The sequence below is a fragment of the Orcinus orca genome, chromosome 16 (assembly GCF_937001465.1).
Source record: "Orcinus orca chromosome 16, mOrcOrc1.1, whole genome shotgun sequence".
NCBI lineage: Eukaryota > Metazoa > Chordata > Mammalia > Artiodactyla > Delphinidae > Orcinus > Orcinus orca.
This window is the reverse complement of record NC_064574.1, coordinates 13,317,356-13,344,131: the sequence shown is the minus strand read 5'-3', so window position 1 is coordinate 13,344,131 and position 26,776 is coordinate 13,317,356. Positions and strand designations below refer to the sequence as shown.

The window sequence follows — 26,776 nt, the reverse complement described above, 5'->3', positions numbered from 1 at the left end:
GTTATTTCCACTATTTTATCTTCCAGGTCACTTATCCGTTCTTCTGCCTCAGTTATTCTGCTATTGATCCCATCTAGAGTACTTTTAATTTCATTTATTGTGTTGTTCATCGTTGCCTGTTTCATCTTTAGTTCTTCTAGGTCCTTGTTAACTGATTCTTGCATTTTGTCCATTCTATTGTCCATTCTATCTCCAAGATTTCGGATCAACCTTACTATCATTATTCTGAATTCTTTTTCCGGTAGACTGCCTATTTCCTCTTCATTTGTTAGGTCTGGTGGGTTTTTATCTTGCTCCTTCATCTGCTGTGTGTTTTTCTGTCTTTTCATTTTGCTTATCTTACTGTGTTTGTGGTCTCCTTTTTTGCAGGCTGAAGGTTCGTAGTTCCTGTTGTTTTTTGTGTCTGTCCCCAGTGGCTAAGGTTGGTTCAGTGGGTTGTGTCGGCTTCCTGGTGGAGGGTACTAGTGCCTGTGTTCTGGTGGATGAGGCTGGATCTTGTCTTTCTGGTGGGCAGGTCCACGTCTGGTGGTGTGTTTTGGGGTGTCTGTAGACTTATTATGATTTTGGGCAGCCTCTCTGCTAATGGGTGGGGTTGTGTTCCTGTCTTGCTAGTTGTTTGGCATAGGATGTCCAGCACTGTAGCTTGCTGGTCGTTGAGTGAAGCTGGGTGCTGGCGTTGAGATGGAGATCTCTCGGAGATTTTTGCTGTTTGATATTATGTGCAGCTGGGAGGCCTCTTGTGGACCAGTGTCCTGAAGTTGGCTCTCCCACCTCAGAGGCACAGCACTGACTCCTGGCTGCAGCACCAAGAGCCTTTCATCCACAGGGCTCCTTAATTTGGGATGATTCGTTGACTATTCAGGTATTCCACAGATGCAGGGTATATCAAGTTGATTGTGGAGCTTTAATCCGCTGCTTCTGAGGCTGCTGGGAGAGATTTCCCTTTCTCTTCTTTGTTCTCACAGCTCCCAGGGGCTCAGCTTTGGATTTGGCCCCGCCTGTGCGTGTAGGTCGCCGGAGGGCGTCTGTTCTTTGCTCAGACAGGACGGGGTTAAAGGAGCCGCTGATTCGGAGGCTCTGGCTCACTCAGGCCGGGGGGTAGGGAGGGTCACGGAGTGTGGGGTGGGCCTGCAGCGGCAGAGGCCGGCGTGACGTTGCAGCCTGAGGCGCGCCGTGCGATCTCCCGGGCGAGTTGTCCCTGGATCCCGGGACCCTGGCAGTGGCGGGCTGCACAGGCTCCCCAGAAGGGCGTGTGGCTAGTGACCTGTGTTCGCACACAGGCCTCCTGGTGGCGGCAGCAGCGGCCTTAGCGTCTCATGCCCGTCTCTGGGCTCCGCACTTTTAGCCGCGGCTCGCGCCCGTCCCTGGAGCTCTCTCAAGCAGCGTTCTTAATCCCCTCTCCTCGTGCACCAGGAAACAAAGAGGGACGTAAAAGTCTCTTGCCTCTTCGGCAGGTCCAGACTTTTCCCCGGACTCTCTCCCGGCTAGCCGCGGTGCACCAACGCCCTGCAGACTGTGTTCACGCCGCCAACCTCAGTCCTCTCCCGGCGCTCCGACAAAAGCCGGAGCCTCAGCTCCCAGTCCCGCCCGCCCCGGCGGGCGAGCAGAAAAGCCTCTCGGCTGGTGAGTTCCGGTCGGCCCGATCCTCTGCGCTGGAATCTGTCCGCCTTGCCCTCCGCACCCCTGTTGCTGTGCTCTCCTCCGCGGCTCCCAAGCTCCCCCACTCCGCCTCCCGAAGTCTCCACCCGCGAAGGGGCTTCCTAGTGTGTGGACACTTTTCCTCCTTCACAGCTCTCTCCCGCTGGTGCAGGACCCGTCCCTATCCTTTTGTCTCTGTTTAGTTTTTTCTTTTGCCCTAACCAGTTCCTTGCCTTTTGGGAGGTCTGAGGTCTTCTGCCAGCGTTCAGTAGGTGCTCCGTAGGAGTTGTTCCACGCGTAGATGTATTTCTGGTGTATCTGTCGGGAGGAAGGTGATCTCCGCGTCTTACTCTTCCGCCATCTTCCCGGAAGTCTCCCTGGAGCTGGATTTTCAAACTTAGACTCTTAACCATCACGCAGAGCATGGCAGAAAGCAGAATGCAGGCAGGACTCCGAGGAAGAGTGGTCTGGGAGGCCCCTAGTAAGACCAGGAATTGGAGCTTGGCTTTGAAAGGGAGAGGAGAGAGCAGGTCCCCCACCCTGAGGGAGTCGAGCAGCCCGAGGCTATTGCTGCTCACCACACGGAAAGAGCCTGAATTGGGGCTGGTGCAGTCAGAGGTGCTGAAGCAGCTGTGGGCAAGGTGTTAGCGCTCAGCCCAAGAGGCAAGATGCAGGGCGGGCACTGTGGTTGGGGGGGAAGACGAGAGCGGGGGCAAAGGGGGCCACAGAAAAGAGACCTGTGACTTCCTGTGCCTTCTCGGCAAGACGGCAACAATGCCAGATCCCCAGCAGATTAGGAACTCACCTCGTAACATCAGGGTCAGAGAAGAATTCCAAAGAGATGACCCGAGGTAGCCAGAATGAAGAGAAAGAACTCCGGCAAATCAACACAAAAGACACCTATCCAACAGAACATGAGCAAATGACATAAAGAGGCAGTTCTCATAAAATGCCTCTGTCTCCACTGCCACCACCCTGGTCCAGTCACCTCCTGCCTGGACCACTCGTTCGTATCAACGCCTCCCTGGTCTCCCCGCCCCTCGCCTCCACCCTCATCACCCCACAGCCCCTTCTCCACAAACAGCCTGTAGGATCCCGTGAGAACTAAGATCCTGTCCCTCCTCTGCTCAAAACCTTCCCACGGTGCCCACCTCACTCAGAGCAGACAAAGACCCCACAAGGCCCCACATACTCCGGGCCCACCACCTCTCTAACCTCACTCCCCGACTCTCTCCCTCAGGTCCTCCCCTCTGGTCACACAGGCCTCCTCACTGTTCCTCAGATGCACTCCTGCCTCGGGGCCTTTGCACTGGCTCTTCCCTCTGTCTGGAAGACTCTTCCCTCAGGTACCTGTATGGCCCCCTTCCTCACCTCCTTGAGGTCTTGGCACAAATGTCACTTTCTCCATCCATCACTCCTGGACCTTACTAACCCTGATTTTTTTTTTCCATAGTATTCATGCCATCTAAACAAGTATACACATTTCCTATTCATTCATTTGTTGTCTCTTTCTACCCCTCCAGTAGAATGTCAGACCACAGAAGAAGGGGTTTGGGCAGTTTTTGTTCACTTTGTATCTCCAGCACCTACTATAATGCCTGACATATAATAGCTGCTCAATGGTTGGTGAATGAATGAACGGCTCCACAAACCCTAGACAGTGTAGCACCCACTGTGGCTCCCCTCCTGGAGATAATCAGGAAGACTGAAAGAGATTTGTTACGGAAGTACTAGTCTCACGGTGTGATTCACTGTGCTTGGTGTTATCTTCTCCCCTCTCCCACCACCCACCCCACGTAAAGTTTCCTCCTGTGCCACCTAAAATCCTTTGGTGAGCTGTGAGCGGTACACGTCCCACACTCTGGGAAACACACCACTCCCCAGTCATCCCCCTGCACCAAGAACTGATGCTGACACCTCCTTAGTGTTGGACCACGGGCCATCCCCAGGGGCACCACACTCCTGACGGCCAAGGAGACAGAGGTAACAACCAAATGGCAAGGTCCTCACACTCTGTGTAGGTGACAGCTGCATCACCCATAGATAGACGTGGGAGGCACAGAAGACACTGGAGCCTATGCAGGGTCCCGAGGCTATACCCTGAGCAGAGATCCTGCAGAAGCATCCCTGACGCAACCCCTCTGCAGCTGCTGTCCCAGAAGGTGGCTCCCAGGACGTGCCCAGTTTGGGCCCAGAATGTTTGATCTGGCCATCTACGGAGATGAGGGCGAGGCGGTAGGTGGGAGGGGAGACAGGTCTGGGGGAAGGGGAGAGCCAAGCGTTTGCTTTGGGATATGGTGGGTAGAAGGTGCCTGTGAGACTTTCAAGCGGAGAAGTCAAGTGGGCAGGAGAACAAGACCAGGTTTAGGTGAGAGGTCCAGGCTGGAAGTCATCGGACAGAGACGGGGTCTAAAGCCATGGGAATGTCCACCTAGAAACTTCTACGTGGATGTTCACAGCAGCAGTATTCATAACCTCCAGAAAGTGGAAACAACCCAAGCGCCCATCAACTGATGAACGGATAAGCAAAACACGGTATACCCACACAATGGAATATTATTCCGCCACAAAAAGGAATAAAGTGGTGATGTATACTACAACATGGATGAACCCTGAAAACAGTGTGCTAAGTGGAAGAAGCCAGACACAAAAAGCTACGTATTATATGATTCCACGCATATGAAATGCCCAGAGTAGGCAAATTCACAGAGATAGAAAGTAGATGAGTGCTTGCCGGGGGCTGCGGGAAGGAGGGGAAAGGGAAGTGGCTGTTCGTGGATCCAGAGTTTCTCTTGGGGGTGATGCAAATGTTCTAAAATTATTGTGGTGATGGTTGCACAACTTTGGAATATACTTTCAAAGGGGGGTGGGGCGTGGAATGGATGAGGCCACCGCAGGTGCAAATCTGGATAGAAAAATGGCACAGGGACTGAGCCCACCTACACTTGGAGGCCTGGAAGGTGAGGAATCAGCAAAGGAGACTGAAAGCAAGGGGTCAGAGAGGCAGGAGACAAAGGGAACAGGGGACTGGAGGGGAAGCTGCCCCTTTAGACAGATGTGCCCCTCCTGTTTGCCCCCTGCCGGCCTCAACCCGCTTCCATTACATACCAGGCCCTTGTGGGTCCAGTCCGAGACCGAAGCTCCAAGGGACAGGCACTGGGTCTGTCTTGCTCACAACGGTGGCCCTGAGCCGTGCCAGCAGCTGGTGCGCGTGCCAGTAAGATCTGCACGTCACCAGGCAATAACTAAAAGGGTCCGTGACAGTGGGTCTCCCCTCGGGAGCTTGCCATTTGAGCCTCAGGGGCATCACCCCAAACCTGAATCATTTTCTGGGCAATGGTGATGGAAAACTCAGCAAAGCCTGCAAATGCCAACTGGCTACCCCAGACCTGGGCTGAAGGCTGGAATAGAACGTTATGGCTATTCTTAGGCAACGTTTCAAGGTCAGCTTTTGGGGGCTATTCCCAAAGAGACTTTCATTTTCGCCTCGTCCCCCTTCCCACCCAGGCTCCTCGACCTTGTTCGCCTACTCAGTTCAAAGTTCAGCTCAAACAATGGGGCTTGGAAGGTCACAGGGACATCTGCGAGGGCGTCAGAATCGGAGGGGGTGTGGGCAGGACTGAGGGTTCGGGCTCAGCTGCCCCAGGCTCATAGGATCATCTTTGAAAATCCACTGGAAAATGTGACAGAAAAAAGGAACTCAGGAGGGGTACGTAGAGTTCCCCTCAATCCCAGCTGTTTTCTGATGCAAACATTCCAGCTGTGGGTGCCAAAGGCCAGGACACTCTGAGCAATTCTGTCGGGCGGGGAGCGTGGCATGTCCCCACAGGAATCTCAGGCCCTGCTGGCAGGTGCCCCAGTGCTCTCTGAGCCCCGGATAAACACAGCTGGAGATGGAGGAAACGGGACGTGTAAACAGCCATTTGGTTTGGAGGAAAACCCACAGCTCCACTTCCTCATTGTTTCCTGTGGGCAGTTATTCCTCCATCAATTGCAAGCGGGTTCTCTCTCTCTCCCTCTCTCTCTCTCTCTCTCTCTCTCTCTCTCTCTCTCTCTCTCTCTCTCTCTCTCTCTCTCTCTCTCTCTCTCTCCCCCCTCTCCTGGGAAGCCACAGTCCAGGAATCTCACCGGGCCAGACTGTGGCCCCTGGGGCTGAGCAGGCCTCAGAAACACCTGGACTTCACATCGAGAGCTTAGAGTCCACCAGGACATACGGGTCCCGCCCCACTGGTTGTTAAAATACATTACGGTAACTGCCACTCCAAGCGGCCACTGGGATACCAGACTTTCCCAAGATCCAGAAACCAAAGTGTTCGTACCTAGGGAACCTTGGCTGGGGTCTGGGGCTGTAGCTGGCGATTCTTCCAATGGGTCAGATATTCAAGGTTTTGAAACCCAGGAAAGGAGCAAACTGGCCACCAAGCCACAAAACACAAGGCCACCAACCTTCCCAGACCCCCACCTAGGGAACTGAGAAGGTCAGCATCCCCGACACCCCAGCACTTCGGCGGCTTAACTCTCCAAAGTGCTTCTCAACAGGCAGTGTAGCCTGATGGTTAGGGCGCAGAACTCTAGAATCAGACTCTGCCCAGATTCCAATCATGGTTCCTCCCGCTTACCTAACGTGAGACCTTACACGGGCCACTTCCCTTGTCTGTGCCTCTGTGCCTCATCTCTAAAGTGGGGCTGATCACAGTGCCTACTTCACTGAGTTGCTGTAAGAGTTAAGTAAATAAATCTTTCATCATCATATCAACCCTATCAGTACTATTAATACAAAGGCTGTATTACAGACAGGGAAACTGAGGCCCCGGGAAGTGACTTTCCCAAGGTTAAGCAGCCAGTAAATGGCAGAGCTAGAATTCAAACCCAGTCAGCCTGTGACTGCAAAGCCTGGCTCCGATCCAGGGGTCGGCAAATTCTTTCTGTACATGGCCGGACTGTAAACATTTTAGGCTTTGCTGGCCACAGCCGGTCTCTGCCACATATTCTTCTTTGCTTGTTTGGGGGGCTTTTTTAACAACCCTTAAAAAAATGTCAACACCATTCTTAGCTCACGGATTGTACAAAAACAGCCCATGGGCCGGATGTGGCCCACAGGCCACAGTTTCGCCAACCCCTGCCCTAAACCGCTGCAGAATACTACCTCTTAAATGCCGGCAACTGATTCAAGTTTGGAAAACACACCAAACGAATCAAGTGAAGCACATCTGCAGGTCCACTGCAGTCCACAGGTTACCAATTCACAAGTTCCACCTGCAGCTTCTTCAGCACCATGATGAAGAGCTGAGCTACTTACGGCATTTCCAACACCTGTCTAGGGATCAAAGCAGCTGCAAGAACAACTGCAGATGGTTCCTTCAGCTCCCTGGGAGGCATCAACAGCAGCAGGCCAGAGGAGGTGCAGGGAGAGCTGGGTCCCCCCACCCACGGATACGCATGTTAAAGGCCTGTGTTCACAGGCAGAGCTGATGGCCCCCGCGAGGGTCTTCCCAAACACTGTCTCCAGCAGAAAGGCAAGTTCAAGAATCCCCTTTCCCGCCCCCTCTCCCTTTCAGCTCATGGAGCAAAGATGCATGTGGCCCCAGTGTGCAGGTGCATGAATGAGGCACCACCAGCCAAATTAATCCACCAGCAGGGACCCCAGGAAACAGCTGTTAGACAGAAGGCCTTCAGGATGGAGCCAGGGCAGGCTCAGGCCAACGGCCACCATCTCCAAGGGCGGAAAAGCCTGGGCTGAAAGCTGTGGATGGCGGCAGAGCCATGCACCCAGCTGGAGATCTGCCTGGAAGCTGACTCGGAAGTTGAGGATCGAGACTTCTTGGGCCCTCCCACAGGCAGCACATCTTCCCCTGGTCCGCCTGACCAAGAGTAAGTCAAATGTGGCCGGGCGGGGAGGGAGACAGCAGGTGTGTCGATGGCTCTGGTTTATGCCCCCTGCATCTGCACCCGCACCCCTCTTCCACCAAGAGCCCAGATTTGGGTGAGGGGGTCCCTCTCTCTCCATCACTGGACTTTTGGCCTGTGGGATCCAGTAACTGGTGGGAGCGCATGACACAAGTCCGTGCCAATCAGAGCTGGCTTGCTCAGGGTTGATCGGTTCAGGGGTGGAGCACCCGACTGTGGTCTCAGCCAATCAGAACACGACACTGCCCTGCTCACTGTCATTGGACCATATCTCAGCCAATCAAAGCACAACACTACCCAGTTCACAGTGATTGGGTCAGGGGTAGAGCGCAAGTCCAAGCATATGAGAGGAGGGCAAACAGCACAAGCAAAGGCTTCCTGTAATTGGTTCAAATTAAAGCACGTGACTCAGGCCCAAAGCATTCCTAATATTGCATTCTCCTGGCCACAGATGACCAAAGCCTGAGTGACTCTCAGGACTTTTGTCAGAGCTACTGGAAGAGAGGCTCACTCTTTCCCATTGTCTTTGAACTTGAGAGGGTGCAAAGCCACAGTAACTACAGCCATCTGCTACCATGCTGAAAATAAGAGCTGAAAGGTGGGAAGCGGAATTGAACCAGGGAGAAAGAGGCAGGGTCCTGGCCTGGATGCAGCCTGGCCCAAAACCGATGCTGCCCCTAAACTTCTCAGCTACCTGAACTAACAAGTTTTAATTTTTTTTGATTAAGCCAGGCAAAGCTGAATCTTCTGTCGCTTCAAAATAGGGGAAAGGAACAGGGGGAACGTCTCACCTTGAGGAGGAGGGGGTACTTGCAGATCCTCTGAATAGGAGATAACAGGTAGCCCTCCAGAGGGATGTCCGTGGTCTTCCGGCCTCCCAGGAGCATGCAGCTCTGAAAAGGGACAGGAGACCTTCGTTAGAACTCACCAAGGACAGCAAAGGAACTTGGCCACCCTCAAATAATCACGGGAAGCACTCTCAAAATGCAGCTACAGACAATCACTTTGGAAGCAACTTAACAATACCCAGGGGAGGAAGAAATGTGTATATTCTACAACCCAGCCCAAAGCCTATATCAGAGGCTGGCAAACTATTGCCCGTGGGCCAAATCCTGCCTACTCCCTCTTTTGGCAATTAAATTTTTACTGGAACACAGCCATACCCATTTGTTTACATAACGTCCATGGCTGCGTCTGAGGGCTGAGTAGTTGTAACAAAGACCTTATAGTCGCAAAACCTAAAATATTTACTATCTGGCCTTTTACAGAAAAGTCTGCCAACCCTCATTCTACAGAAACTCACACACGTGCACAGGACACAGGAACATGGACACTCAAAACTGCCTTGCTTGAAACAGCAAAAAGTGGAAAGCAACCTAAATATCCATCAACTGGAGAATGAAAAACGTCTGCAGCACATTTCCACACCACGCAGTGGTGAAAATGGGAGAACTAAAGCTATGTACAGCAATGTGGGTGAACCTCGAAAACATGCTCTTGTGCACAAAAGGAAAACAAAAGGATACGTATGGTATGAACCCATTTACATCAAGCTTTTAATGACACACAAAACAAAACTAGGCATTGTTTATGGAGAACCTATCCGTAGTGAAGTAGAAAGTCATGCACGGGAAAGAAGTGTACCGAGTTACATGTCTGTGGTCTCCCACCACGCCCCTCACAGTCCTGGGTCCCTAGGGCTCACTGTGTGCCCAATGTATGAATGAATGAAGGGACAGACTAATGAATGGATGAATGGACTAATGAATGGATGAACAAGCTGCCAGCAATGAAGGGGTCTCAGCCTTCCGCCTCAACACCGTGCTAGCAGGATGGAAATGGAACGGGACTCTTGGGAAAATGGATTCCCATCCAATCATTTATTCATTCATTCATCCTCCAAATACACACTGTATGCTTACTATGTGCCGGGCACAGTTCCAAGCACTGGGGAACTGCCCAAAAAAGCAGACGATTTCCCTGCTTATAGTCAAGGCAAAATAAGACCGGAGAACATTTACCGTGTGCTTACCAGGCCTAAGGCTCTGTGCCTTGTGTTTCACCCATAGGTAAAGTTCATCCTCACAGCCCTAGAATAAGCAAGATCCCTATTCCAGATGGGCAGACTGGCACTCAGAGGCGAGAAGCACTGGCCCAAGTCTCAGAGCTAAGTCCTCTGCCTCTCGGGGATCTTTGGGGACCCTCTCCTTACAGAAATAGTCCCAGGGACCCTGGGTCCCTGCTCTAGCAGGAGCTGCATGGCTCCCAGCCCCACATCCAGCCCTGGCACAGACGGGGGATCAGGGCTGCAGCAGCTGGGATGTGCCAGGTCCCACACTGCTCACACTCAGGCCTTTGTCCTCCAAGCCAGCGCTCCCCACAAGCTGCCCTGATGATGTCAGCTCCAGGCAGAGAGAGGGAGCCTGGGAGTGGGGTGTGCTTTCCAGACGCCCCCAGGGCTTGGCTGGAGAAAGGCCTGTCTCTTTGTCCAGGATCAAGAAGTTTTCACAGGACTGTTGCAGCCACCAATTCCTCTTCACCCCAAACACCCTAGATTTTCATTTAAAAAGACAAAAAAAAAAAAAAAAAAAAAAGCAAGCACACACAGAGCTATTCACTATTCTAATAATATTATGCCCCAGGCACTATGGGAAGAACTTTTGAGAATCCTCTCTTTAAACCATCCTAATTTCACAGAATTGATTCAGGTGAGGTGTCATCCTCACCCTCTTCCCAACCTCCTAATGGCAGCCATGCCCCTGGGTCGTCCTTTCCATCCACACTCTTTCCCCGCTGACCTCATCCAGACCCATCACTTTCACCACTTTAACCATCCTTTACGCAGAAACTACTCAGCTTTCTATCTGCAGCCTGGCCCCTCCCTTCCCAAAACCCGAGACTCACATCTCTGATTCTAGGCCCAAATCCCCACCTGGACATCTAACAGGCATCCTTAAACCTCACACATCCAAAAGGGAATTTTTTTTTTTTTTTGGCCGTGCCCCGCAGCTTGCGAAATCTTAGTTCCCCAACCAGGGATCGAACCCGGCCTCGGCAGTGAAAGCGCTGACTCCTAACCACCGGACCACCAGGGAATTCCACAAAAGGGAATTTTTTAATTTACCTCTCCTACCTGCTCCTACCCAACCTTCACCATTTCAGGAAATTGTACCTCCATTCTTCCAGTTGTTTGGGCCCTAAGCCCTGGAGACATCTTTGATTCTTCCCATTCGTTAATACCCCAAAGCCAACCACATGGCACATCGTGTCAGCTGGACCTCTCCAGCCACCTCTCCAAGCGCTACCGCCCCACCCTCACCACCGTCATGGACCACTGCAGCAGCCCCAGAGTGGGTTGAATAGTGTCCCCCAAAATGCCATGTCCACTCGGAAACTCAGAATGTGACCTTATTTGGAAATAAGGTCTTTACAGATATAATTAGTCCAATTAAGATGAGGTCATTCTCATTCTGGATTAGGGTGGGCCTGAAATCAACAGGCTCCATGTCCTTATAAGAGGAGGACAGGACACAGAGAAGGCAGCTGTGTGAAGAGGGAGGCGGAGACTGGAGTTCTGGTTCCACAAGGCAAGAAACACGTGAGGCCACCCGAAGCTGGAAGAGGAAAGGCAGGACCCTTCCCCGGAGCCTTCGGAGGAAGCAGAACCCTGCTGACACCTTGATCTCAGACTTCGGGCCTCAGAACTGTGAGAGAATAAATTTTGTTTTAAGCCACCCAGTTTGTGGTCATTGTCACAGCAGCCCTAGGAAACTCACACAAGCCTCCACCCTGGTCTCCTTGCTCCTACCCTCACACGGCCAAGGGGAGCCGCTCAAAATGCAAATTGGTTCACATCATTCCTCTGCTCGAAACCATCCCACAGTTTGCCACCCCACTCAGACTAAAATTGAATACTCTATTGAAAGTACTGCCGCATGCTCCAACCTGGACGAACCTCACAGACATTATGTTGAGCAAAAGAAGGCAGACACAAAAGCCTCCTGTGTGATTCCATTCGTGAAACATTCTACAACAGGCAAACCTAACCTTTAGTGAGAGAAATCGGCATAGAGGTTACCTCTGGCTGCACAGAGGGGCATGCCTGGGAAAGGGCACAGGGAACCTTCTGGAGTGAACCTTCTGGAGTGGAGTGTTCTAAATCTTGATCTCAGGGGGTGGTTCCATGGGAGCACACATATGCGAATACTCATTATGCTGTGAGTACACTCACCACAAGTGTGCTACGCGGCAATAACAAAGCTTTCTAAAACTCTCAGATCCGTCCCATTGTCTAAATGCTCCTTCATCATCTGGCCTCTTTCAATCATTCTGACCCCGTGTCCTTCTACTTTTCCTCTCATACTCTCCAATCCAGCCACCCTGGCCTTCTTGCTATTCCTCAAACACAGTAGGACCTCAGGACCTTTGCACTCGCAGGTCCTCTACCTAGAATGCTTTCCCTCCAGATACTCCTTGCCTCTCTCACTTAACTTTATCCAGGTCTCTGCTTGAATGTCACCTAAGACACTGTGTTCCCAAAGAGCCATCTAAAACAGCAGCCACCACCCAAACTTGCTCAAACCTCCTGCCATCCTTAACTCGCTTTATTCCCTGCAGAGAACTAAATGCCATGAGACATGCCATGGAAGTCCCCCCTACGAGAATGGCCACCCCATGAGAGCAGGGACTTTTCTTGCCTTGGTCACTGTTATATCGCCAGTACTTAGAATGATCCCTACCACTTGGTAGGTGCTCAAAACAAAGCTGTTGAATGAATAAATGAATCCATTATCCCCATTTTATAGACAAGAAATTGAGGCACAGAAAGACAAAGTCCCCGCCCCATCTCTCTGTAGTGTACAGTACCTCATGAATGGAAAGCCAGATTGGGTCTGTTCCCAATGCCTTAACATCCCATAATAGACTCGAGACGGCTCTTCTGCAGGTGGCCAGAAGCTGGGAGATGCCAGCAAGGAGGGAGACAGATGGCGTGTGTGCTGGCACCCCACACCTCCTCCCCCTGCCCAATCTGGCCCAGCCCAGCTGCTGCCAGGAAAAGGGCAGCCTGGCCTACCAGGAAGACTGCAGGAGAGAGAGGAAGGAAAAAAGAAGAAGTGAAGTGCTTCCTTCCCACACCCCTGCAAACACCTCCTGGGCATCTTCCTGCCTCCCAAGACACAGTCGAGTCCAGACAGTGGGACTCAGGGAGCCCAAGCCTGGGCAGCAGGACCACTGCAGAGCGGTGCTGCCTCAAAGTCCCGGGCCAACCACAGAGACGTGGCCACGTGTGTGACCTTACACTACCTGACTTATCTTTGCTTTGTGCCCAGACTCTTACGACTATAAGTGAAAAACCAGAAGTGTAAAGATGCAGATACCAACAACAAAATGCACCAGTCCTGAACACCTAAGACGCTTGAGACAAAGGTGGCGATCAGCTGGCCAAGCTCCCCTGCCTCAGATGCTCACTGGAAGTGGGCCAAGCAACACGAACTCACTGCTGAAGGAAACACACATTCTGAATCAAGATCCTGGAAGTATTTTCTTGGAGACTGTGCATTAGGGAGAAGTGCAATTAAGAATTGTACTATATAGTTTAGCTCTCTGGGCACACGGTTAAGACTCCTCATGCCATGGCAGTTAACTCTTCTACTTTTGTGTGCTGAATTCTGTGTGTGCCACTGGGAAATAAAACAGCATGGGAGCTAAGGGGGTGGGTGGTCTGTGACTGAATGAGCAGGGAATTTGGAGGCAAAAGAGGAAGACTGGAACCCATGAGAAGCTCAATCACTTTTCAAGTATGTACTCTCAGGAAGTCACTTAATATTTTGGAGTCGTCAAAACAACCTGTGGCAAAGGCTATGCGGTGTCCCTGAATGTATTCTTCTTCCAAAGCGACAGAATTTTCAGCTGGGCACAGGGCTGCCCAGAATAAAGCCTACATTTCCCAGCCTCCCTTGCAGCTAGGTGTGGCCACATGACTAAGTTCTGGCCAATGGGATGTGAGCAGATGTGTGCAGCTTCCTACTGTGCCCTTAAAAAGGGAGGGGCAGGCCCTCCTTCCCACCCTTCCTGCATCCCACCACCTGGGGTGTGGAAGTGGGGAGAAGTCGTCTTAGACCATATCGATGAGGCCACATACTAGGGCACTGGCCCCTGACACTGGGACCCCCATACCACCCCCAGACTGCCTACTTCCACGTTCTTAACATGGGAGAGAAATAAATGTCTACCTTGTTTAGACCACTGTTACTTGGGATGTCTGTAAGGCAGACAAATGAATACCTCAACTCATACACAACAGACAGCGGCTGGTAAAGCTCCAAGGAGATCACAAATGAGAACCCGTTTTATACACAAGTGAATCGTGCGATGGTAGGAAAGACCATCATGGGTGTCTGTGGTTTTGCCTGACCAACATACATTCCCAACTTACTTCCACAAGTGCAAACCAACATCCTTTAGGGATCCACCCACAGCCTTAGGGCCTGTAGTATGAATGGAGTTGACCCCGCCCTCCAGCTCGAGAAGTGACCAATCCGAGCACCAGCCAATCCCTCTGTCTACAGCAACTGGTTCACGGATATGGTCTTGAGCCAAGCTGAGCCAATGAGCATCAGACCCAGAATTTTTGTTGTTACCATTAGAAAAGAGGAGCCCTCTTTATCCTGGAGTTGCTCGGCTACGAGAGGTATAAGCGTGGAGCCACTGGAGGCTACGTTGCCACCACATGCGGAGAGCCTGCCTGGGAATGGAGCCAAGGTGAGAAAAGCAGAACCAAGAGACACACTCCTGATGATGTCACTGGAACACCCAGATTCTGCTGTACCTGAAGCTCTCTCAGGTCTTTCCAAAGAAAGTGAACCAGTAAATCTTTTTTTTTCCTTAAGCCAATTTTAACCAGATTTTCTTTCGCTTATAATTAAATAATACTAATAATATTGAATACAATTATTAATACTATTGTTATCAGTCTTATCAGGATCATTGCTTTAAACAGGAATCGGCAAATTTGGCCCTAGAGCCAATCCAGCCCTCTATGCCTATTTTTATAAATAAAGTTTTATTGGAATACAGCCATGCTCATTTCTTACATATTACTTATGGCTGTTTTCATGCTACAGCAGCAGAGTAGAGTCGTGATGACAGGGCTGTATGATGCGAAAAGGCAAAAATTATTCACTATCTAGCCCTTTACAGAAAACGTTTGCGATACCTGCTGTACACAGACTGCCCTAGCTGAGGGAGGGATCAGGTACCATGGGTCTGTGTGGAGTTGCAAGGCTGAGGCAGAGAGGAAGGGAGAAGCAGGGCAATGGTTAACTCACCAAAAGGAAGGCCCGCACGGTGGGGATCTTGTTCAGCTCCACAAGCAGACGCAGGGCCTTCTCGTGGTTGCTGCAATATTCTTCATATACGCAGAACTTGTCCTTCTGCAAGACAAGGACAGAGCCTGTGGGAGACAGGTCACGGCAGGAAGGCAGACGCTCTGAGATGTATGGACAGCTGGGCCAGCAGGCCTGGGAGGAAAGGCCTACCCCACACCCTGACCCTGAGACATACCCAGCAGGCGGGATTTCACATGAAGTCGCTCCCACTCACTACAGGCCTCTCAGCCTCCACTCTTGCCCCAGTTCTGCACCCAGTAACCTCTCAGGAAGCAGCAGGGCCCAGGGTCAAGTACACAGACTCAAGCCAGGCATCCTGGGCTTGAACTCTGGCTGTGCATTTCCAGCTGTGAACTTGGGCAAGTTACCTGACCTTGGTTTCCTCATCTGTTAAGGTGGAGTTAATTATAGTCCCTAACTCATGGGATTGTTACTGAAATTAAATGATTTAATAGGTGAGGTTTCAGCATACAAGAAGTGCTCGATAAATGTTTTAGAATCAACACACAAGTCAGATTGTGTCACCCCACTGCTTAAAACCCTCCAGTGGTGTTCTATTACACTAGGAATGAAATCCAACACTTTATTATACCTTTCAAGGGCCAGACAATGTGACCCTGAGTTTCTCAGATCTCATCTCACTAGCCTTCTATCTGCTCCTTGAACTTGCCAAGGCTGTTCCTACCTCAGGGCCCTTGCTCTTGCTGTTCTTTCTACCTGGAACACTTTTGCCCAAAGCCTGGCTACTCCCCAGCATTCGGGTCTCAACTCAAATGCCACCTCCTCAAATGACCCCTGGACTACCCTAGCTAAAGTGGCCACTCAGGTGTACTCTATCATCCCCCCACCCCCGTCTTCATTTTCTTTATAGCATTCTCACAATCTGGAATTATCCAGATTATTTGTTCATCATCTGTCTTTTCCCACTTGGCAGTCGGCTCCCTGAAGGCAGTGACCACATCCTCTTGTTCACTGAGGTGTCCCCAGGTCCTAGCACAATGCCTGGCACACAGTAGGCCCTCAATAAATACTTACTAAATGAATGAACTCTACACACCTACTAGGTGCAATGCCCTGTATATATGAACCAGAAGAGTCTAAATAAGACTCGGGAATTTGGGGGAACAAGTAGATCTCTGGTCACTGCCACACAGCAGTGGCAGTGCTGAGGCAGGGGGATAGTTGTCTTGACCTCCAGATACCCCGGAGCCCAAAGCTGGACTCTTTCCAGCCTAGAGGTCACCTGTGAGTCACCAGGTCTGTAACCATCAGTCAGGGTTTCCGGGACTGAAAGGGACAGGAGCCGTCTTAGTTAGCAGGAAGCTCTCCACTGAGCATACTCGGTTCCCAAAGGCTCACAGAACACCTCCTTCCAACCCACCAAACTCCAAACAAGGATGTCCTGGGGAAGGCTGCAGGACAGGAAGGGCTGAAGGTGGCTGAAGGGCCTTGACCTTGGGCTGGGGGGTGGCCAGGAGACCCCAAGAAGCTAAGGAAGGAAAAGGTGGGTCTGCAAAGTAAGCAGCTCGTCTTGCTTCTGCACAAGCCCCCAGTCATCCTGCCGGTGGGTGGCTGCAGGAAAGAGGAAACCAACGAGGAGAGAGAATGGGTTTCAGAATCAGTAAGCCACCCCAACCCGGCCCAGCTCCCCCTGGGGCTCCGTGTACACCATCTGAGCAGATGCCCTGAGCAGCGAAGTGTCCACAGCCAGAGCCGATGGCCAACACGTAGTATGTACTGAGCAGTTAGGACACGCCACCCTCTGCTCTCCTGGAATGCATGCGGGTAGGCTCACTCACACCTCACAGTAACCTGACACGGTCATCACTGTATTCAACCCATTCTCACGTGGGAAACCAATGAAAGGTCACGAGCCCAGGGTCTCACACGTAGCGAAGTGGCAGAAGGAGGATCCAACCTCTCTTAAACCCCACGCTGATGTCTGGCTCTGCAGCCAAGAGCCTAGAGGCCCTGCTGTTAGCACAGCTCCAAGATAAGACACCGGAGCCCCCACGGCTACGATCAGCGTCAGCCTCACAAGCGCAAGTCCAGGTTCTACAGCCAGACCACCCAGGTTCACAGCCCGACTCCCCAGCTCGCCAGCTCTGTGACCTTGGGCAAGGCACGTAATGTTTCAGAGCCTCTGCATTCGTGCCTATAAATTATAGACAGCCATGACCTCCCCGTCATAAGGTCGCTGTGAGGGTTATCAGGTGAATTCACAGTAAATGCGTAAAACAGTGCATAGTAAGGGCTCCTTAACTATTAGCCGCTATTGTTATCGGTGTTGTCGATGTTGCTGTTATTACCATGGTTACTATTTCAGCAATTTCATCATCCCGTTGGTGAATCCATCTAGGACAGGTGGGACAGTGGATGGGTAGGTTTTGTGTTGTTTTGTTTTGTTTTGTTTGCGGTACGCGGGCTTCTCACTGTTGTGGCCTCTCCTGTTGCAGAGCACAGGCTCCGGACGCGCAGGCTCAGCGGCCATGGCTCACGGGCCCAGCCGCTCCGTGGCATGTAGGATCTTCCCGGACCGGGGCACGAACCCGTGTCCCTTGCATTGGCAGGCGGATGCTCAACCACTGCGCCACCAGGGAAGCCCGGATGGGTAGGATTTAATGGTAAAAAAGAGACAGGCAGAGTCAGGAGGAAGGGAGCTGAGTGGACTCTTAGGTCTGGGGGAGGCCACCAGGGAAGGCACCAGGCAGATTTTGAGGACTGTGGTGGCTCTCGCCTCCCGGTATATTTGATTTCTCATTCTTGCACTGTCCACCTCCCCACAACCACCCCCTGGACCATGAGCTCCATGGAGGCAGGCTTTGCAAACTGATGAGGTCACGGCTATGGCCAGTGGGGACTGAAGTCCCAGACAGAGCGCAGGCCTCGTGACTACTTGATGAATGAAGCAAGAGAGCAGAGGGAGGAATTGAGTGGTGCCCGAGACCCTCACACCAGCCCCACGTTTCTTCCGGACAGCCCTGGTGCACCGCAAGGCAGCCTCAGCTTTTCGCTGGCCCGTGTGTTGTTTCACCCACCCAGCAGCCACTCCCCCTTGTTCTGGTCACAGCCCCCAGTTTTTCCCCTGGGGAATCTGCCTCCTACACTCTGACCCCACTGACTCCACTCCACTCCCAGGCACCATGCGTGAGCGTGTGACCCAGGCCAAACCAATCAAAGAGCTCCCGGTCCTGGCAGCAATGGACATGCGACCCAAACTGGGCCAGTGAGAGCCCTTAAGGACTCAGGTTGGAACTGCTGTGAAGAGAAGCTCTCTTTGAACTTTTGTTACTAAGCTCGCTGACTGTCACCCTGAAACTGCTGAGGGTCACCTCTGCCACCACGCTAAGAATTAAGCCGAAACAGAGGAAAGCAGAGCCTAGAGATAAGAAAAACCAAGTTTTGAAAACATCATATGGGGTCCTGGATCCAGCTATACCTGATGTCAACACACCCTGAATATTTCATTTGTAGGAGCCAATAAAGTCCTTTTTTTTTAAGCCTATTTGAGTTGTTTTTGTCCCTCGCAGTGAAGACAGTCCTAATATATGCACACTCTAAGAGGGGAAGAAAATGAAAAACATGGACCCAAGTCTGGTGTGATGACCGTCTCCCTGTTCATCTCCATCTGTACCGTGAAGGGGTTGGACCAAGAAGCACAGCCAAATCTGTTCATTCTCACACGCCAACCCCAATCAATAAGTGCTGCTGTCTGAGACGCTAGTGACAAGAATTCTGGAACCCCATGGAGAATGCTGTGATTGACTAGCAATGTCTGCCATGGATGCAGGAGAGGGGAATAAGTCATAAGATCGCCACAGGTCTGTCATTCCTCATTCCCTGAGCCCCTTCTCTGACACACTGTGCGATGTCATCCTCTCCTTCGGCCTGTGAAAAGGGCAGGGGAGAAGGCTTGAGACTTGGAGAAGTTAAGTTTAGTAAATGACAACACCCCTCTTCAAAACCATGCCGAGTTTCATCACTCCCATCTCCTTTCATTGAGCTCAACCCCAGCTGCATCGCAGGCCGAAGATGCAGCAAATGTGGAAATGCTACCCTTGACAGCTAAGAGGCCAAGTGTTCAATTTCCTCCTAGGGGCGCCCCGTGGGGCTTTGCTTGTTTGGCTTGGAGGAAATGGACAAACCATTGCGTACACACAGACGTGGGGGTGGGGGGCGTGTGGCCATGGATTTGGGCTGTGAAGGAGGAGAAGAGGACAGCTGCCAGCTGGGGACAGCTGGGGGAGAGGCTCTAGCCCCCAGAGAGAGCTCGAGGATTGTCAGAAGTGGTGGCTGCCGTCCACAGTACCCAGGGGGTGACACTAGCTCCACGGAGACCATCTGCTCCCAACCACTCATTTCACACCCACAGAGACTGAGACTTGGAGAAGGGAAGGAGCTGGCCATGTAGACCTCTCTGGTGGGGAGGAGAGTATGAGATTCAGGTCACTTTCCGCAAGCTATCTTCCGCCTGTCCACACAGCTGTGGGGTGAAGAGGCTAAAACCTAACACAGACCACACCAATTCTTGCTAAACCCTCCAACTCTCATAATGCAGTCCCTGCAGGACAGGGCCCCCCCGTGACATCCCTGGATTCGCCCCATCACTGACTCTGCTCCAACCACTCTGGCCTCCCTGCCTTCCTCCAGTGGACCAAGCCTGCTCCAGCTCCATCCAGGGCCCCTGCCCTGGCTTCCTCTCCATGTGGAATATCCTTCTCCAAGATCCCCTACGTCACCACCTCACAGAAGCCTTCCCTGACCAGGATCGCCAGATAAAACACAAGACACTCAGCTGAGTGCTCACGTCAGATAAACAACAAATCGTGTTTCAGTAGAAGTATGTCCCAAACATTGTATGAGACATACTTATGCTAAAATATTATTGGTCACTTACCTGAAATCCAAATTCATCCAAACACCCACCATTCTGGGTGTTGTTATTTGCTCAATCTAGCAACCCTGTCCCTGACTTCCCAACTTCAGACAACCTCAAGGAGAGTCACTCCTCACATCTGCATTTTATATTCTTCACAAACCCACGTCCACATCTGAAACGACCTCCTCTGTCAACCGACTAACCCTACTCATGGAGCCTCATGGCAGCAAAAAGCAAATCTGTCTTATTCAGGGCACCATCCTCAGGGCCAAGTACAGTGCCTGGTGCACGGTAGGTGCTTAATAATGATATAAAGGGACTTTATCATGTAAGACGGTGAGAAACACAAGTCCAGGAGTCAGACGACATTGGCTCAAATCCTGGCTCCAACACTCACTGCCTGAGTAAGCTTGCGCACTGACTTACCCTCTCTGGGCCTCAGTTTCCTCATCTGTAGAGTGGGTATAATAACAGCACCCACTGTTAAAGGTTGTTGTGACGTTGTAATGAATTAATATACGTAAAGCACTCAGACCAGCACCCAGCACCAAGAGAAGGTTCACTGAGTGCTAGTTTGCAATCACCTCAGTAGTTAGTGGTTGGGTTTGGGGGTGAGGGTGTGAGGGAGTCCCCCACTGTCCACTGGCTGGGCAGCAGCGGTGGGCTGGTCTGTAAGCCAGGGCCCCTCACAGGGTCTGATGTGCCCCTTCCTCTCCTGGAGAGCCTGTCCACAGAGCTCTGTTCCCAGTCACCACCTTACAACCCTGATGCTGTCTGGCTGGCCCTGGTGCCCCCTCCCTTTGGGGCTGTCGGGGGATGCTGTGGTGAGTGTGTCCTATCCGTGAGTCCCTCCCCAGGGACCGTCCTCAGCCTGAGACAGCTGCCTGGCTGGCCTGAGGCTGTCCACCCACTCCCCGGGACAGCCCATGTCCAATGGGGGTGCAAAGGCCCCGCCACCTCATGGCAATTCAAGGCGACCTGAAGGAAGAGGCACGCCAGCTCCAGAGCTCCCCCAACCCCAGGTTGGGTCAGGCCAGGTGGAGACTGTGCAACCTTCTTCAGCTGCTTCCAACAGGCCACCTGTACGCAGGCCTCCATCTCCTGGAAACCAACCTACAGCAGTGGCCGCTTTTAAAAAGAACTCAGCACCGTCTGCCATGAGCCTGGGGGGAGCGGGGTGATGATTGCAAACGTTAAATGAAAAAGATGACTTTAAATTAAAAACACGGAATCATACGTGGAGAAAGCTGACTCCTTTTTCAGCTGTTCCAATTACCTCAAGGAAGGGTCTCAGCAAGGTGCGCTGTGACACCAAAGCCAGTCTGACACCGTTCATCTTCCTTTTGATCAAACCCAGCGCAGGTCTCAGGCTCAGAGACTCAGGTGGGCAAGAGTTTCTAGACAGAATGCTGTAACACAGCTTGGTTTCTATTGCATTTATTTTTTTTTTTAAATATTTATTTATTTATTTATGGCTGTGTTGGGTCTTCGTTTCTGTGTGAGGGCTTTCTCTAGTTGTGGCAAGTGGGGGCCACTCCTCATCGCGGTGCGCGGGCCTCTCACTATTGCAGCCTCTCTTGCTGCAGAGCACAGGCTCCAGACACCGCGCAGGCTCAGTAATTGTGGCTCACGGGGCTAGTTGCTCCGCGGCATGTGGGATCTTCCCAGACCAGGGCTTGAACCCATGTCCCCTGCATTGGCAGGCAGATTCTCAACCACTGCGCCACCAGGGAAGCCCTGCATTTATTTTTAATAGCAAGAGACACTCATTTTCCACATCCAATAATCATGCAAATTTCCCTTTTAAATAAGTTTTTTTGACTCCCCACAAAGGCCTGAACATCCACCGTCGGCACATCCAGATTCTGAGGGTAGGCACTGCCCTCACAGATGTCCAGTTTGATGAGGCCACATGAGGAGGGTTCCGGGCAGCGCAGGAGAGGGTATGGAAAAGAGGCTGCCTCCTGGGCTCTAAAATCCCCACCTTCCTTCCTCCAGCCGTCCCCTGCATCTCTGAGCAAATTAGCCCAAGTAGGGACTCAGGAGCCGGAGACCCTCACTGGCCAGCACGCTAAACCTGCTTACCACACCTCTGCGGCTCAGGCAGAGAAGTCGGGGGACACATGGGGCCTGGAGTTATTGGCAAGCTGGAAAATGCACCCTGAGGACCCCTTTCCCACTTCGTCTAAAGTATGGACTCTTCCACTTTCGGCTCAGATGTCATCACGTCACAGGCATCCCCAACTATGCCACCACCTCCCAAAAGCCTTCCTTGGTGCCCCAGCTGGAATAACATCCATTGCTGACACTCATGCAGCACCAGCTTGGAGCCAGGCCAGATCTCACTGCTTTACTCGAATTAACTCATTTCATCCTCATGACAGCACCATACAGCAGGTACTGTCATTACTCCCATTTTACAGAGTTGGAGACTGAGGCCTGGAGAGGTGAAGTGACTTGCCCAAGGTCACTCAGCTTTTCAGTGATGGAACAGGGAATGGAACCTAAGCAGCCTGGCTCCAGAGAAATAGGGGCTCACTCCTTCCTCTGAACCCAAAGGGAAGACTGTCCCTCCCATCTTTTCTGTTTTCCTATTCAAGATACTTGTCCTGGGGAATTCCCTGGCGGTCCAGTGGTTAGGACTTGGTGCTTTCACTGCTAGGGCCTGGGTTCAATCCTTGGTTGGGAAACTAAGATCCTGCCGGCCTCGCGGCTCGGGAAGAGAAAAAAAAACAAGATGTGTCCTTAACCAGTACTGCCACCAGCCCCTCTCACCACATGCATGGCTACCACCCTGGCCGATGGGCACCATCATCTCAGACGTGCAGTGACCTCTTCCTGGTCTCCCCACTTCCCGGTCTCCCCACTTCCCCAGCAGCAGCCCTTTAAATGCAAAGCAGATCACATCCCTGCCCTGCACCACGCCCTCCATTAGTGCCCATCTCACCCGTCTGCTCTCACATTCATCCTATTTCAAACGCTGAGGAATGGTGGCCACGTGAAGAGCTAATAGCCAACATTTAGTGAGCACTTACTGTGGGCCAGGAGCTGTTCGGAGCCCTCTCCTTCCTTGCATTAGCTCACTCGATCCTCAAGGACATCAAGGGTCAGGTCTAGTTTTTTACCCATTTTACAGGTGAGGACACTGAGGCACAGATAAGTTAAAACAACTTGCCAAGGATGACACAGCCCACGAGCAGCCCGGCTCTGCCATGCTAATCTCAGACCATACAGATGTGATTCCCTGGAGAAGGGAGTTAGTAACGATGACAATGACAACGAAAGTAAGCACCGACATGGACCGAGTGCTTGCTCCAGGCCAAGGTCTCTCATCTCAGCACCGCTGACACTTGAGGTCGGATAATCCTCTGCTGTGGGGACCGTCCTGCACATTATGGGCTATTTGGTAGCATCGCTGGCCTCCATGCACTAGAAGCCAGTAGCATGGCCCCTCCCCAAGCTGTGACAACCAAACATGTCTCCAGATGTGGCCAAATGTCCCCTGGGGGCAAAATCACCCCCTGGTTGAGAACTGCTGCTCTCGGCTACACACTTTTTTGCTTTACCTCTTTGAGTCCTTCCATCAACCCAAGGAGGCACCATTATCCCTCCTGCTCCATCTGAGGAGGAAACTGAGGCTCAGAGAGGACTGGAATCTGGCCCAGGCCTCATGCCCGTGAGGCCAGTGCGGGTTTCCTCCCAGTGGGGAGGGTCCCACGCAGCACAGGTAGAGAAAAGCAGTTGCCTCCTGTGGGCTAGGCTGCCCCCCTCCCTCCAGCTGTCCCCTCACAATTCTAAGTGACTTGGGAAGAGAGTGGCTATTACAACAAGGATCAGTCTCCCTGTCCAGCAGCCCAAGGGGGCACCCAAGGGTCAGACACCCTCGGTGGCCAGTGGGTGGCCAGACCGGGACTCAAATGCAGGTGTGTCTGACCCGAGTCCACCCTCTTAGTCATGCTGCAGCAGAGGGGCCCCGCCAGGCCAGGCCAGGAGGAGCCCCAGGACGCAGTCATCCAGCAAAGAGCTCTGAGGAAAAGGGGACCACACTCTACATACCATTAAAGGGAGGGAGAGCCAACTAAAAAGAGCCCCAGTCTGCTGGGTCCAACCCTCTTTCCATTGTTCCCGGGGGTGGAGGCTGGACCCACCTGCCCACCTGCCTCTCCCCCTCCCAGATAGACCTGCAGACGAAGCTAGCCAAGGGTGGATGGAATGGGGACCCGGGGGAGAAGCCCACTTCCCAAAAGCTGCAGGCTCTGGTAGGGGCTGGGGCATCGTACTCACGAATTTTAAGAAAACATTCCCAAGTTCATGCTGAGACTGCGGCTCCGGATGTAAACAAAACTCCAAGGCAGCCAGGAAATCCTTATGAACTTCCAGGATGTCTTCAATGTTTGAGAACAGGATCTGTGAGGGAAAAATGAGGCCCAAGGAGAACATTAATCAAGGCGTAGAGGAGACCAAAATGAAGCATAAAAAAAAAAAAAAATACATAGGGACTTCCCTCGTGGTCCAGTGGGGAAGAATCCACCTTGCAATGCAGGGGACGTGGGTTTGATCCCTGGTCAGGGAACTACGATCCCACATGCTGCAGGGCAACTAAGCCCACGCACCACAACTACTGAGCTCACACGCCTCTACTAGAGAGTCTGCGTGCCGCAAACTACAGAGCCCACGTGCTCTGGAACCCGCGTGCCACGGCTACAGAGCCCACCCGCCCAGCCTGCACGCCACAACTAGAGAGAAGCCCACGCACCACAACAAAAGATCCTGTATGCCTCAACAGAGATCCCACGTGCCGCAACCAGGACCTGACACAGCCAAAAATAAATTAAATAAATAATAAATAAATCTTTAAAAAAAATTACATAACCCCCCGGTGCAGGCGAGGAGGGTGTAGGAAAACGGGCAGTCTCATACGCTGGAGCTAACAGAAATCATGATACTGACAAAAGTACTGCCAACGTTTACTAAACAGGATTAATGCCTAATCCTGTGCCAATAACTTTATATGCACTTATGGCACCTAATCCTCACTATAACTCCACGAGGCAGGAGCTATTATCATTCCCAATTCATAGATGAAGAACGGACGCTCAGAGAAGGGAATTAACATTCCCAAGGTCACGTGGTCCGGTGAAGCAGCGGAACTGAACTTCACACTCAGCCTGCAGAGGAGTATATACCAAGACATCCATCACAATCTTCATCACGGCCAGACACACCTGGTATGTCCAACCATAGGACTGATTTTTTTTTTATTGGAGTATAATTGCTTTACAAGGTTGTGTTACTTTCTGCCGTACAGCGAAGTGAATCAGCCATATGCTGATTTTTTAAAACGACGAGGGTACTTCCAGGCACCTATTAAAATGACCTGATAGCAGAAAATACAATAGGGAAGGATGTTCCAAATGTGCCATTTAAACAAACAATATATGAGTGCCTGTTTCCCCACAGGAACCTATGAAGTTTGAAATGCACAATCTGACCCACAATTCTACGTTTCAGAATTTAACCTTTTGACCAGTCATTTCCAACCAGGGCTAGTTCTGCCTCCCAGGGGACACCTGCCAATGTTTGGGGACATTTTCAGTTGTCACAAACTGGGGAGAAGGATCCTACCGGTGTCTCACAGGTAGGGGCCAGCGATGCCACTACACATCCTGTAATACACAGGACGGTCCCCATGGCAAAGACTCGTCCAGCCCAACTTGTTCGTTGCACCCAGGTTGAGCACTGGGTGGATGGCCAAGACCATATACTGCAGCCTTATGTGCACTAGTAAAAGATTAGACAAAAGCCAAATATCCATTAATGGGGACTCGCCAAACAGTTAAATAAAGTGGATTGGCTATATTTAACTACACGCCATATTCTGAAATACTTTGAGCCTGTGAAAAGAATCTGCAGGCCTGTAGACATGGATCTGGAGCCCTGGAATGATCCTTGATCTATACTGCGGGGGGAGGGGGGAATCATGGTGCCACGTGGGATTCCAATATGGGTCCATTTGTGTAAAATAACACACACAAAGGCCACTCCTATGTTGGCAGAAGCAGAGACCCCCCTGGACAATAACACAAGCTGCTAACCGTCAGGGCCTCTAAGAAGAACTAGGGGAGATTTTCACTGACTTAAGGCCCTTTGAACTGCATGAATTACTTTTTCTGTTTTGTTTTTTTTTTTAGATAGGTGCATTTTTTCTTTTTAATTTGGCCACACGGTGTGGCTTGCAGAATCTCAGTTCCCCAACCAGGGATCAAACCCAGGCCCTGGCAGTGAAAACGCCGATTCCTAACTACTGGACCACCAGGGAATTCCCTAAACAGGTGCATTTTAAATTCAATTTTGAAGAAGGCATTCACAGGGTTCAAAAACCAAAACAGTAAAATAAATATGGTACAGAGTCCCTCTCCCACCCAACCCCCCACTCACCACCCACAGCAGCTGGCAGCCAGGGGTCACCAGTGTCGCTAGGGCTACGGTTCCCTCTAGGGTTTCTCACCATTCATTCATTCAGCAAGTACTAACTGAGCCCCTACTGTGTGCCAGGCCCTGGGGACACAACAGGGAACAACGACGTGCCTGCCTCCATGGAGGTGACATTCTACTGGAAGGGAACAGACAACCAACAAATAACTATAGTTTTTAGGTGAAAAGAAGCACTAAAGACAAACATAAAACAGGAAGGGAGTCCCAGGGTGGAGCAGGAGGAAGAATTTGGACATTTAAACACGGAGGCCAAAAATGTAAGGCCAGACGCTACCAAACTCTTAGAGGAAAACATAGGCAGAACGCTCTATGACATAAAGCACAGCAAGATCCTTTCTGACCCACCTCCTAGAGAAATGGAAATAAAAACAAAAATAAACAAATGGGACCTAATGAAACTTAAAAGCTTTTGCACAGCAAAGGAAACCATAAACAAGACAAAAAGACAACCCTCAGAATGGGAGAAAAT

The 26,776-nt window shown here is 51.5% G+C and overlaps 1 protein-coding gene across 2 annotated transcripts in view; it reads right to left on the bottom strand.

Annotated features, from left to right (window-relative positions):
• PREX1 (phosphatidylinositol-3,4,5-trisphosphate dependent Rac exchange factor 1) overlaps window positions 1–26,776 on the bottom strand; it is a 201,649-nt gene that overhangs the window by 90,371 nt on the left and 84,502 nt on the right. For both annotated transcript variants that reach the window (XM_012537823.3, XM_049699089.1), the window contains 3 exons: window positions 24,097–24,219; window positions 14,874–14,978; window positions 8,337–8,438 (listed from right to left, as the gene is read on the bottom strand). In XM_012537823.3, the coding sequence (XP_012393277.1) occupies window positions 8,337–8,438; window positions 14,874–14,978; window positions 24,097–24,219 (330 nt within the window). The remainder of the gene's footprint in view (window positions 1–8,336; window positions 8,439–14,873; window positions 14,979–24,096; window positions 24,220–26,776) is intronic.